Source organism: Narcine bancroftii, chromosome 6 (genome assembly GCF_036971445.1).
Source record: "Narcine bancroftii isolate sNarBan1 chromosome 6, sNarBan1.hap1, whole genome shotgun sequence".
Classification (NCBI taxonomy): domain Eukaryota; kingdom Metazoa; phylum Chordata; class Chondrichthyes; order Torpediniformes; family Narcinidae; genus Narcine; species Narcine bancroftii.
In genome coordinates, this window is record NC_091474.1 from 64,628,937 (window position 1) to 64,642,373 (window position 13,437).

A 13,437-nucleotide genomic window follows, 5' to 3' on the forward strand; every position below is an offset into this window, starting at 1 on the left:
GCAACCAGTGAGATTGGACTGTGATCCAAATAACTTTTCTAATCTTAAATATGCATTACACACACCTACGCTTAATGTTAGAGGGGGGATTAAGTAGTTAGGTAGGTTAAGTAAGTAGGTTATGTAATAAGTTAAAGTTCAATTTTGTTTTGTTGTTCAAATGTAATTAAAAACTACTTTTGTTTAAGTAACCCTGTGTTGTGGTGCATATCCATTACTGCTAGTTTTTGGGGTCCTCTGGACTCCGTAACAATATAGTTAGTAGAAGTATGAAAAAAAAAACAACTGCTTTACAGGCAAGAGGGCACATAAACATTGAACAGATCCAAAGGGGGACATAAGCATCTAAAAGGTAGAAAGTGGCTCCTCTAGTGAATATAGACCCAGCTTATCCAACCTCTCCCTGTAATTCAAGCCCTCTAGTCCCACCAACCTCCTGGAGAATCTCCCTTGCAGCTAATCCAGCTTATTTATATCCTTCATATAGCTGGGTGACCAGAACTATACATACTACTCTAAGTGTGGTCTTATTGATGCCTTGTTCAGCTACATCATGAGGTCTCAACTTTTGTACTCCATACCATGTCCAATGAAGGCAAGTATGCCAAAGGCTTTATTTGTCACCGTGTCCACCAAAGTCACCATTTTCATGAACTATGAACATGGACCCTTCGAACTCTGTTCTACAACACTTTCCAGAGCTTTGCCATTTTCTGTGTAAATCCTACCTTAGTTTGACAAACTAAAGTGCAAAACCATGCATTTGTCAAAGTAAAATTCCATTTGCTATCCCTTAGATACCTTCACAACTGATTGAGATCCTATTTTATCGAGGTATCCTTCCTCTTTGTTCAATGAACCACCATTTTAAATGTAATAATCATGCTATCTATATTAATGATTTAGATAGCAAACAGTAATGGACACAGCTTCGAGCCTTGCGGCACACAATTGGTCACAGGCTTCCAACCAGAAAAAAACATCCCTCCACAACTAGCCTCTGACATCTTCCATGAACTCAGCTTTAAATTTAATTGGCCAGCACCCCTTGGATCTAACCTTCCCAGCTAACCTGTCATATGAGACCTTGTCAAGGGCCTTGCTAAAGACCAATGTCCCCCACTCTGTCCTCATCAATTTTCTTGGGCACCTCTTCAAAAAACTATCAGATTCCTGAGATGCAATCTGCCAAGCACAAAGCCATGCTGATTACCTCTAATCAATGGACAGCATGGTTAGCCCAACACTATTCTGGCGCCAATGACCTGCGTTTTGAAAAATAGGTGCAGGAGTAGGCCATTTGGCCCTTCAAGCCTACACCATCATTCAATATGATCATGGTTGATCAGTACCCAGTTCCTGCTTTCTCCCCATACCCCTTGGTCCCCTTAGCTACAAGGGCCAAATCTAACCTACTCTTAAATATTGACAAGGAACCAGCAGTTTAAAAAAAAAGGCAAATCTAAACCAAGGAACAAGAAGCTGTTTGGCCAAAAAGCAGACAATTCTCATCAGTGATAAATGACCTCCTGAGTCAACATTTCTACCCTCCACAACAAATCAAAGATCAAAAAAGGGTCCTCTGTGTTTGAAAATTTACATTAGAAACTGAGAATTCAGTCTTCTTCAAGTTTAATTGTGATGTCACTGAGCCAATGAGAATGAGGTGGGCAACGTCCCTCTGTCTGAGCCACACCAGCCGCCTAGCCTTTGATTGCAGGTACATCTGGTGCTAATGTAATTAGTTTGTAATTATCCCCATGTCTGTGTGGGTTTCCTCCCACCCTCTAAAAATATACAGGTTAACTGGTGAATTTGGGCATCACGGGCTAATAGGCGGAGAGGCTTGTAACCGTGCTGTAACTCTAATTTTTTTTAAAAATCCCTGTCCAACCAATGTTGTTTGGACCTTTCAGAATCCCCTCCAGATACCTATCAAGTGCAAGCAGCTGAGTTTCAATTTGATTTGGTCATGTTTGGCACAGATCCTGGACAGAATAGCTTGTTCCTGTGCTAATTAACCTATCAGCATGCATACCTTTGGGATGTGGATGGTAACCAAACAAAAGAAAATCTGTGCAGGCACAGGAAGAATGTGCAAACTCCGCATCCAGAATCAGAATTTACTGCTGCACTCCTGCAGCGGCACCAACATGCGGCCCACTATCATCATGGGAAATACTACTAAGCGGTGGTGTCCTTCAGTTTGGGCCATCTGTAATCTGTTCCTCTGCCCATACCCTTCATATATGACAAATGCTAACAGGTATACTTTTACTTTACTTGGTCTCCTGATCCAGAATAGTGATGCAGCACTCCAAAAGAACATAAGAAATAGGAGCAAGAGGAGGTATTTGGCCTGTTAAGACTGTCCTGCCATTCAATAAGACCATGGCTAATCTTGCCACGTGCTTAGTTCCAAATCCCTGCATTTTTTCCATAATTCTTAATGCAAAAATATTTGCATGAATTATATTTAATCATTGTTTGACTGGTTTAATGTATCTTTGATTCTGTACTTTAAATGAATGGGGGGGGGAGGTAGGGAGGGTGGGATGGGAGGAGGGGGGGGAGAAAATGACACTGTATATATTTGAAAAGGAAAATGTATGTATCTTGGTCAATGTGGTTTATGGTGTGAAAAATAAAAAAATTTAAAAAAAAATTATATTTAATCTGGCAGCCTCTTCAGTTTCCTTGGCTGAGGATTCCACAGATTCACCGCTATCTAGGAAAAGCAATTCCTCTTCATTTTGTTTTAAATCTATACCACCAAATTTGGGGCTATATGCCCCCTTATTCTAGTCTCATCATCAGTAGAAACAACTTTCCTGCCTCTATCTTATCTATCCCTTTCATAATTTTAAATGTTTCTACAAGATCCCTGTTCAGTCTTCTGATAAGTAAAATAAGTAGAGTCCCAGGCAATTCAGCCTCTTATTAGCTAATTCCCTCATCCCTGGAATTAACCTGATGAAATTCTTCTGCACCATCTCCAAAGCCAGTACAGAAAAAACATTATCTGGAATTGAAACAACCAGCAAAATAAAATCAAGGAAAATAAATAAATATCGAAATAAAATTGCAAAAGTAAATGTTCTCTGAAACAACACATAAACCTTTGGTGAAAATGGGAGCAAATATTTAGATAGCAGATTGCTTTGGTCAAAGCAGCTGTTTGAATAAAGTTGTGTTTGCATAAACTGACGTTGCCCAGGATCAGGATGAAGAGCAGGTTGATGTGTCTTGCAATTGGGGTGACTCCTTTAAAGTGTTTCCTCATCCCTGCTTAGTAAAAATCATTATCTTTATTAGTATATTTTTACGTTTCCAGGTGCTTAATCTTTTATCTGAAATCCTTGGGACCAGAAACTTTTCGGATTTTGGGATTTTTTGGATAATGGAATAATATTAAAATGATGGTACTTCTAAGTAATTGCAGGGGGAGGGGTTGCAGTGGCGTTGGATTTGGGGTTGAGGGAAATGGTGAGAAAAAGATAGACTGCTCTTTCTCTGTTTGATCGCCTGAGCCGTGCTACCGCTCTCTCCCCTGCCCGTGCCGCGCTGCTGCTCTCTCCCCCGCCCGAGCTGCATTCCTGTTCTCTCCCCGCCCAAGCAGCGCTGCCGCTGTCTTCCCCCGCCCGACCCACTGCTCTCTCTCCCGGCCAAGCAGCACTGCCGCTCTCTCCTGCCCGAGCTGTGCTACCACTCACCCCCTACTCACCCGCCTGATCCACTCTCTCCCCACCCAAGCCACGCTGCCCCTCTCTCCCTACTTGCCTTCCTGAGACACGCTGCTATTCTCTCTTCCTGCTCACTAACCCAAGTTGCGCTGCTGCTGTCTCTTCCCACTCGCCCATCCAAGTCGCGCTGCCCCTCTCCTCATTCTCCTGCTCAAGTCGCGCTACACCTCTATCCTTGCTCACCTACCCGTCACACTGCCTCTCTCTCCTCACTCGCCCAAGTCGTGCTGTTGCACTTTCCCCGTTCACCCCCCAGAGCAGCACCACAGCTCTCTGCCCACTCACCCACCCTGCCCGAGCTTTTGCTCTCTCTCACTCGCTTGCCTGAGTCACGCTGCCATGCTTTCCCTGCTTGCATGCCCAAGTTGTGCTGCCATTTTCTCTCCGCTCGCCCCCCTAAGATGCGCTGCTGCTCTCTCCCCTCTCACCTGCCTGAGTCATGCTGCCGCACTTTTCCTGGTCACCCGCCCAAGTTGCGTTGCCGCTTTCTCCACGAGCCACTTCCTCTGACTAATTCCCTTTTAGCAGTGTTGGTGAAATTCTGCTAGAGGACAATCCCTGTGTTTTTACGTAAAACATACAGTAAAACTTCAAACTTAAACTGGCTCAAACTAACCTAAACTCCTGAAAATATACCATACATGTAAAAAATGTTCTATTTTCAGATAAAAGGTTTCAAAATGTACCTATATCAGTAATTATCTGTAAACCTTTGGGGAGGGGGCGGTTTAATTACGGCAGTTGCAAGGTTAGCATAGTGGTTAACGTAATGATGTTACAGCGTCAATGACCGGGGTTCAAATTTAAATTTTGTAAGCTATGGGAATGACCTGATTAAAGAGAACTTTACATAATTAAGGACTGCTTTTGTTCCAAATTAGTTTACATTTTACACTGTCTTTTGTATTTTAAACTGTTTATTCTTAATGCTGGTATATTATTAGTTAGGCATTGAAAAAGTAAGACTCAAGCAACTGGAAAAAAATTGCTTATCTGGCTTAGGTGCCAGATTCCAGGAATCTTACTGTATTACCTTTTTTCACACAGCTCCAGTAAATTTAATCAAACACAAGCTGTTCTTCCCAAATCTGTGCTGCATCTGCCTGGCGGAAAAATTTCCATCCAGTTGTCTCACCATTTCTTCCTTAATGATAGCTTCAAATATTTCCCCTACTATATGATAAGCTAATTGGCCTGGTTATCTGCCTTTTGCCTATATCCTTTTTACAGATTTGTGTGACATTCAATGTTTTCCAATCCATTGGAGCTGCTTGAAGTCCAGAGAATTTTGTGATAATTTGCCAAACACATCTATCATAACTTCCACTATTTCTATGCTAGAGTGAACTCCAACAAGACCATGGGACTTTTCTTTAGTCCCACTAGCTTGCTCAGCCCTACTCCTTTAGTGATAGCAATTCTATCGAGGTCCTCACCTCCCATCATGTCTTTGACATTTTGGAATGGGGTCTTCCATCATGAAGACTGAAACAAAATATTCTTCTAGGCTGTGGCCATTTCAGCAACATCCAACATTCATTCCCTTTCTTATTTTCCAAGGGTCTTACATTCACTTAGGCCACACTTTTCCACTTCATATAGTTATAAAAATTTGTATTAGCTGTTTTTATATTTTGTGCTTGTTTACTTTTATAATTATTCTTTATTGCTTTCTGAGTGGTTTTTTGTTGCTTTTAAAAGATTTCCCAATTTTATTTTCTCATTACTCTTGGTGAGTTTGTACCCAAGAGCTTTTAATTTCATGACAACCTTTCCTTCGATTTCCTTAGTTATCGAAGACTGATTCCCCCTACACTTACTGTCCTTGTTTTAACTGGAATAATGTTGAGTTCTGCGAAAAAAAAAACTCTTTATGGCAATTGTTCCCTTTCTTTACTAGCCAACTCCTCCCTCAATTTTACCTGTCTCATAGCATGTTCCCTTGTAGGTGTAATAACATGCTGCTCAAGAAAGTTATCATAGATGCATTCTATGAACTCCTCCTCAAGACTACCTTGACCACCTTTATTCACCAGTACTGCCAAAACATCCATCCCATTTCTTCCCCTCATTTCACCTCTTAAAACCTCATGACTAATGTTTGAGCCAGCCCCTTTCCTCCTAGCTTACTGAACTAGTATTTCATTAATACCTCCAAGAAGCAACTTAAAATATTTCTCTTTATCACTATTATACATATGCAAATTGTTGCTGCCAAATCTGCCACTTCATGATGTAATCTTGCACGAGTATGTGGTTTAACAGAGAAAATAGCCAAACCCCATCCCTATTCAAATGAAAATAATAAATTATTTTAAATTATACTTGAATGCTTGAATCTGCTTACTATGTGCAGTATATTTTGTGAGTATAGGTATGTAATGTGGTCCAGAGAAAAGCTGTTTTATCTGGTTGTGTATGTACAACAGGTGATAATAAACTTGAATAATAGACCACCAAATGGAGGTAACTGAGCAATTCCTCTGTCAAATAGAAGTGATGATCACTAAATTGATATTGAGGTACTTTCCACTTTCTATACTTTTTGGAGAAATTACTATTTTAATAAGGAATTGTGGTTTCTATTTCTTGAGATTGAGAATCCCCTGTTGCACCTGAAAGCAGCAGTGGGACTATGGTCAAAGCCCACAGGAGCCGGCACGGCTCTCCTTCAGTTGGCACATTCAGGTGACAGAAAGACGTCTTCTCTGTGGCCACCTGAACGTCCCAGCTGCACTTCCCCAGCCGCGTCTGCCGACGCATTATCTGCGTCTGATTACCTGAAAGAGGCTTCTATTAACAGTGACATGAAACTTGGCAAGATTAATATGCTAATCCATGCAGCATGAGAACACCTCTACTATCAATCAGAGCTAAATGCTTTGCAGTAGTTTGCCCATTTCTTACTCAAATAGAAAATAATCTGAAAAAAATCAAATTATTAGGAAAATAAGCTTGTAAAATATTTTGCTGCTCCAGAGATATTTGATTAAGGAGAGTACCATTTTAATAGCCTTTTAACAGTGTGCACAACAAATAATAAGTTAATTCACTACAAGCAAAAGGCAACAAACATTTTAATAACTGTAAGACCACTATCACCTTTTTCTTCTCTTGCTCAGCTGAACAGCCAAATGGAGTACTTCTTCCTATAGCCACAGATTGCAAGGAATCTAAGAGCGGCTTGGCTAGATGAGAACTTACAATACCCGAATGAACAAGGAGATCTCGAATTTCGGCCAATATTTCATCCACAGAAAGGTTCTGGAATTTCAGAAATAAATACATACATTTCAAAAACTGTATCCCCAACTCTGGAATTCTCATTCTAAAACACACAGATTATTTTAATAAGCTTGCTAAAATCGATATCTTCAATCAAGCTTTTCAACAGCTGTCCTGAATATCAAATTTTGATTGATAACATACTGCAGTGAATTGCTGGGGGAGATCTTGTTAGCTTGCAGATGCAAAACACAAGCAAGCTGTTGGCATTTCTTCCAGCTGCATTCATATCCATCTGTGGAGGAGGTGGTGGTGGGGGGGGAGGTTGGAGAATGGCAGTGGGATAGCTAGTTAAGTTTTTCTCTTAAAGAAATGAAATGCTAACCGTTACTGGGGTGGATAAGCAGAGGGCATAAAGTACAGATCATTACCAAGAACAAAGGTTTGAAGATTTTCCATTTTGCAGAATGAAAAATCTTTGTCAGCATTAAAAAGCAAAATTTAAAAAAATTCTTCTCAAAAATATTGTGAAGTATAGAAGAATGGAACAACATGGTAAATTTTAGTGAACATTAGGACACGTGTGATTCATTTCTTCAATGCTAAAAAATTTAGGAATCCTTATTCTGTTTCTCAGTTTTATCTTGCACCTTAAATTCTCCCTACCCCCCAAAATTATTTTGTTTCAAGAATTGAATTATCATTACAGAATCCACTGCTTTTTTATCCACCACGAGGCAACAAGAGAGTGGAATTGTGGAGTGCAGGTGATAACACTGGGTTGCATGTACTATCATACTGCTAGGAACCTAGACACATTAATGAAAAGTATACCTGTTTCAAAAGCTCCAAGTCTGTTTTCCCAGAAGGAATTGAAGTGTGCAAACAGATGGCTAATAAAGCTTCCAGCAGCCTGATGTTCTGCAACGCCCATTCATCCTCTGGTCTATTTTGTTCTGGTTCCACAAATTCCCAGTCTTCATGGCCTTCCATAGCAATACTCTGCTCATCCAATTGATTTGCTGATTCTTGAACAACCTCAAACCCTGTTTTAGTTGATTCCTCCATATTGCTGACACCTGAGGGATCTTTTTTGGCAATCAGATTTGATGATGAATGCAAGGAAATGTCTGATTGCTCTTGATTTTCACATTGAATAAACTTTCTTTCTTTGCTTTCTTTTACATTGTCTATAACAGTACAGGATATCTTCTGAATGATGATCGACATCAATTTACGACAGGCCTCCAGGCCACCTAATTTATGGAACTGTTTCTGGAACACAACATTTTTCAAATAGATTGAACGACATACAGACCACACATCTGCTGCATATCTGATCTGCTCTTTTGAAGGTAAAACAACACTGTCTGGTGACAAGTAAGGAAGCATACTGCCCAGAGACCCACTGCCTGAGGTGTCTTCAGAATCATTAGTAGAGTGATGATCAGTTTCATGCTCTTGACTGATGCACATAAATGCAACACTGAGAAAAAGGTTTATTACATTTAGGTGAATGTCTATATTTCTAGCGTTCTTCTTAGGGTGTGAATCTTTCAGAACTGCATAAAACTTACTAAAACTCTGCTGAATCTCATTTTTACGTAGTGCAGTATGTTGGCTATTTGCATGGTTGTTAAGATTCAAAGCAGACGCTTCTGCATTGGTTTCTTCATTCAGTTCATCATCTATATGTTGATCTCCAAGGCACAGTATTAAAGTTTCAAAAACCATCAGTGCACTGGATCTAACACAGTCTAGGTAAATTAGTTCTGTCATTTGTTTTAATCCACTGCAGCTCAAAAAGAGACTTCTGACTAGCCTGTAAAACAAACACATTTTTTCATGCAATCTTTCAAGTAGAAATTGAAAACATTAGCAATTCATTGGAGTTTCAATCGCAACAAATTAAAACAAAAGTTAGTTTAATTTTTTTAAAAATAGAAAATGACGTTTGTCAAAATAAAAGGTGGTTGCGCGCGCGTGTGTGTGTATCATCATTTTTATATAATATATAGTTCACTAAATAGAATTATCTGGTCTGGTAGAAACACATCAGCCAATTAAACAGAGTGAAATGGTTTTAAACTACTGTTGGCATTACAGTAAAATCCCCATTATCAGAATCCAAGCAACTGGCAAAACAAAAGGAAATAAATAAAGTTTTAATCAATAAGAATGAATAAAAATTTAAATAAAAGTTTAAAATCGTAAACTTAAAACACTTGGTGAAGATGGGAGCAAACATTCAGTCAGTGGAACTCCCTGGTTGTGCCCCGCCCTAAGCAGCTGGTTGAATAAAGTTGTATGAATACAATGGCGGCACTCTTTGATGCCACTCACTACTGGGGCGACTCTCCCAAAGTGTCTCACTATCCATGTCGAGTAGGAATCTTTATCTTTATTAGTGTATGATGAAGTATATTAGTAGTAAAGCCTTATCTGGTAAATTGGGTGGGGAGATTATGACGACAATACTGTTAGCGTAGCAGTTCACACAACACTGTTACAGTACCATCGGCCTATGTTCAAATTTCAATTTTGTATGTCATGTGTATCACCTGATTAAATCATGATCAGTCATCGAAGGGCCTGTTCCTGTGTTGTATTGTTCTATGTTTCAAATTAAGAATGAACAAGTCAAACCTCGATCAAATCCAGATCTACTCTAGACCCATTTGTTCTTGTAAAAACCCATCCTAGAAAAGTCACTGTTAATGGGTTAAGTACATGGTGTAGAAATAGTATGCTAATGAATATTAGAGACTTGATATTTACGTATCTAGTTATGGAAGAAAACAAGAGGTCTAAGATTGTAGGATGCTACTGATAAGATGGCCAGAAATAAGTGAACATCATATTTGATTTTAAAACATAAATGCCAAAGCATTTTCTATTAGACTATTCAAATTGAAAGGAGAATCAGTTTCTTTGTGCCACTCAAAAATGTTACTATTTTAATTTTGTTTAGCTGTGTGATTAAAACATAATTAACTCACATTTCGTCACAACTTTCTTTTTCTTCACATGATCTATTTGATTAGACGAAGTGAAACCAGATTTTCTTTCAATCTTCAGCCTCATTACAATCATTGATATATTTAGCACATTACGGCATATTCTGGTTTATTGGTGGCAGGATCTTATTGTCAAGTGTGAAATTTCATTTATATATGCCTGGTCATGAATGCCAAAAGAATTTTTTAAAAATCAAAAAATTTAACCCAGTGTAAACTGGATATTCCAAATGTCTTTTCCTTGACCTGACAAAATTTTTTGTTGCTCACTCAGATTTCCATCATTTGAAGTCTAACCCCAACTCAAAATATTACAATCAATAAAATTAATCTTTAAACATTAATTTCCATCTTCAACCACATAACTGAAAATCAGCAATTATTACAAAGTAATCAATACTATTTTCTGGAATGATTCTCTGCATTCTATTTTAGTAACGAGGTTCTCAAACCAAATATAACAAAAAATCAATCGTATTTTTTCTTCATGGTACCCTTAATCCCAAAGAGGATCTAAATTAAAATAAAACACAAATTGAACAGCTTTCAGAGTAGGAAATTTAACATTTTTGAGATCAGAGTAAATCACAACATGCTTGAAATGACTAAAAAAAAGGGACTAAATTTTTTTTTAAATTGGAGAAAAAATCAAAATGCAGGAATTAATTTGCAAACATGAAACAGTTGGCTTTTGATGACCAACTAATTGGTACTGTATAAAATGGCTGCATGAAGATCTACCTTCTGGAGCTCCTGCATTGTTCCCAACACTGCAACACACCTGTAACAAGCAATAAATAACTGCCTAATTGACTGCAGCTGGTGGCTGATGGAGTAACACATTTTTTGGTGTTGTTCTTGAACAACTCACCTTTCTCCCACTACCTAACAGCTATTATAATCTGTAAACGGTGTTCTTTCTGGAGATCTTTTCTAATTTCCCTCTAAATGTCAAATTTGCGAAGTGAAAGGACTGTTCCCAAACCGATGCAAGAGAAAAATGAAAGGTTCCAAATCAGAAGGTTTAAAATCGGTTGAAGAAATTCTCGCAAGATTGATAATTTGAATTTGGTTACACAGCACTGGATCAGAAAATTGCAAAGTTTCAAGGCATTTTGAAGATTAAAAAAAAACAATATAACAAGCTTTCAACAGATTATCAAGATCAGTCGGCGCATATTTACAGTTTGGAAAAGAACCGCTTCGAGAGATTGCAGCTGACTTGCAAAAATATAAGCATAAACCCATTGACCTAGATAGCAGAAACTGGAGAAAGAATTTACGGATTTTTGGACTTCCTGAAGGCTTCCTTGAAGGCTGACTCAATTAAATTCTTTAAGACATACTGTTTGAGTTATTGAACAGAGTTTTGAGAAAACCTCCAATTTTGGATTGGGCACATTGTGCTCTGAGGTCAAAACCCCCAACCGAAGTTAAATCTCGACCTGTTATTCTCAGCCTCCACTATTTTCAAACAAAGGAAGCCATAATCTGAGAGGCTTGCAGATGAGATATGATGAAATTTCGTGATATCTCTATTCATATTGTGGAAGATTACACACCTGAAATCTTAGCAGAAAGGAGACATTTAAAGAATTCTATCAAAAACAACTTCACCCTTCTCTGCATGTCCTTGCATGGCAAAACATTTCCCAAGAAAGGTCCTCCTAAATGGTTTTCTATTCTGGATCAAGCTTGGAAGTTTCTGGAAGAAGGTGCATCTACTCTGCAGCAGCCTACATGTACTGTTTCCTGGTTATGAGATGTTATCACTGAAGATATTTTTGGATTCATTCCTTTCTTTCATATTTTTTCTTTCTCTTTTTAAAAAAATAAAAATAGGATAATTTTCCCTTTTTTAATATACACATATAGTTTAATTTTATAGGTTGTTAGCTTTGGATATTTTTCTTATTAATTAATGGTTGATATTGTACTTGGTTTGTAAGATGGCAATCATTTTTTCTTCAGCTTTATAATTTCTAGACAGTTAATCTTGCTGTCTGTTGGCTTGTTATGCAGAATTCAGTTTGTTTTGCTATAACAAGTGGGAACGAATATAACTTTGTAACTTCTGTTTCGATCACTCCAGCTGGAGATAGGGGTTAAGGAATGTGTAGCTTTAGCTTGCTGCCCTCTTATTGGGAAGTGTTTGGGTTTGAGGGACGCTGGGGGGGGTCAAGTTAGTTAGTGTTAGCTGTAATGATAGTGATCATGTTTGCATTGCTACTAGCAATGTGTTAAGGATCATATTTTATTATACTTGGCTACCAGCAGGGGGCTCACACAGATGGGGAGACTGCTGTTTGAGAGATCTGTGATGGAGGGTTACAAACCTCATAGGATGCTTATAACTTTAAAGAACTTTTTTCATCCATGTGTTGTCTAAGAACTCACACACATATGAATACAAGATGAAACATGATGTCAGATGTGGGATGATGGAAATTAAAACTGAATACTTTAAAAGGAAAAACCTAAAGTTAGCAACTGATCAGTGAAAGTGATAGCTCTCCACAAATTAGCAAGAAAAAGAGAAGCTAATGAAGTGAAAAATAGAAGGATTACACCCACCAACGAAACTTCAGTTGACAGGTAATGTGGCTAAAAATTGGAACAGATTCAAACAACATTTTGGATTGTATTTAGTGGCATTGGAACTGACGAGAAAAGTGAAAAAGTGAAAGCGTAAATTTTCTACACGTTGTGGGTGATGAAGCCCTGGAGGTGTATAATAACTTCACATTTGCTGCTGAAGGAGACAAAATTAAATTGGAAAAAAAAATAATGAAACAGTTTGAGGCATACTGCATACCTAAATGTAACGTGACATTTGAGAGGCACAGATTTTTCACGTGAACAAAAAACGGAAGAAAGTATTGATCAGTATGTGACTGAATTGAGAAACAGAAGCAAAACGTATGAATTTGGTAGACACACCGACTCACAGATAAAAGACAGACTTGTGTATGGCATTCCAGATAATTGCCTAAGGGAAAGGCTGCTGAGAGAGCAAAATCTAGATAAGCCATAGCACTCTGTAAGGCTACAGAAACTGTAAAAGTGCAGGCAAAAGAGCTGTTCAGTGAAACTAGCTGCAACGTGAATGCAGTGAGCAAGAACGGACATAAACCATTTAACAAAAAGAGCACCAAAGTGGAAAGAGACGTGGCCAGTGAACAAAAATGAAAAGGACAATCGAAAGTCATGTGTGGTGATATGACCACCAGCCTACAGGGGGCGATTTCTGTACCTGCAGGAAGACCACCAAAAGGGCTGACTCCACCTGGCCGGATGCCAATTAGTTGACTTAATATAAACCTGAGCTGGCCTCTGGTGTTCAGACTTTTACTGGAATAAAGCCTGTTGTACAGTCTTTTGAGTTTTGTGCTTGCTTGCTGTTACCTCAGCGCACCTCACCATGTCGTCAATGCAGTATAACGCCTACCAAA

General features: G+C 38.7%; 1 protein-coding gene and 1 long non-coding RNA gene across 7 annotated transcripts in view; one reads left to right on the top strand and one right to left on the bottom strand.

The window, feature by feature from the left end:
- Nucleotides 1-13,437, bottom strand: part of lyst (lysosomal trafficking regulator) — a 344,523-nt gene that overhangs the window by 191,128 nt on the left and 139,958 nt on the right. For all 6 annotated transcript variants that reach the window (XM_069885166.1, XM_069885165.1, XM_069885164.1 and 3 more), the window contains exons 6-7: nucleotides 7,803-8,790; nucleotides 6,846-7,007 (exon numbers count right to left, since the gene is read on the bottom strand). In XM_069885166.1, the coding sequence (XP_069741267.1) occupies nucleotides 6,846-7,007; nucleotides 7,803-8,790 (1,150 nt within the window). The remainder of the gene's footprint in view (nucleotides 1-6,845; nucleotides 7,008-7,802; nucleotides 8,791-13,437) is intronic.
- On the top strand, nucleotides 1,652-7,048 carry LOC138736156 (uncharacterized). Its single transcript, XR_011340117.1, has 2 exons — nucleotides 1,652-1,720; nucleotides 6,866-7,048. It is a non-coding gene; the product is annotated as an uncharacterized lncRNA (long non-coding RNA).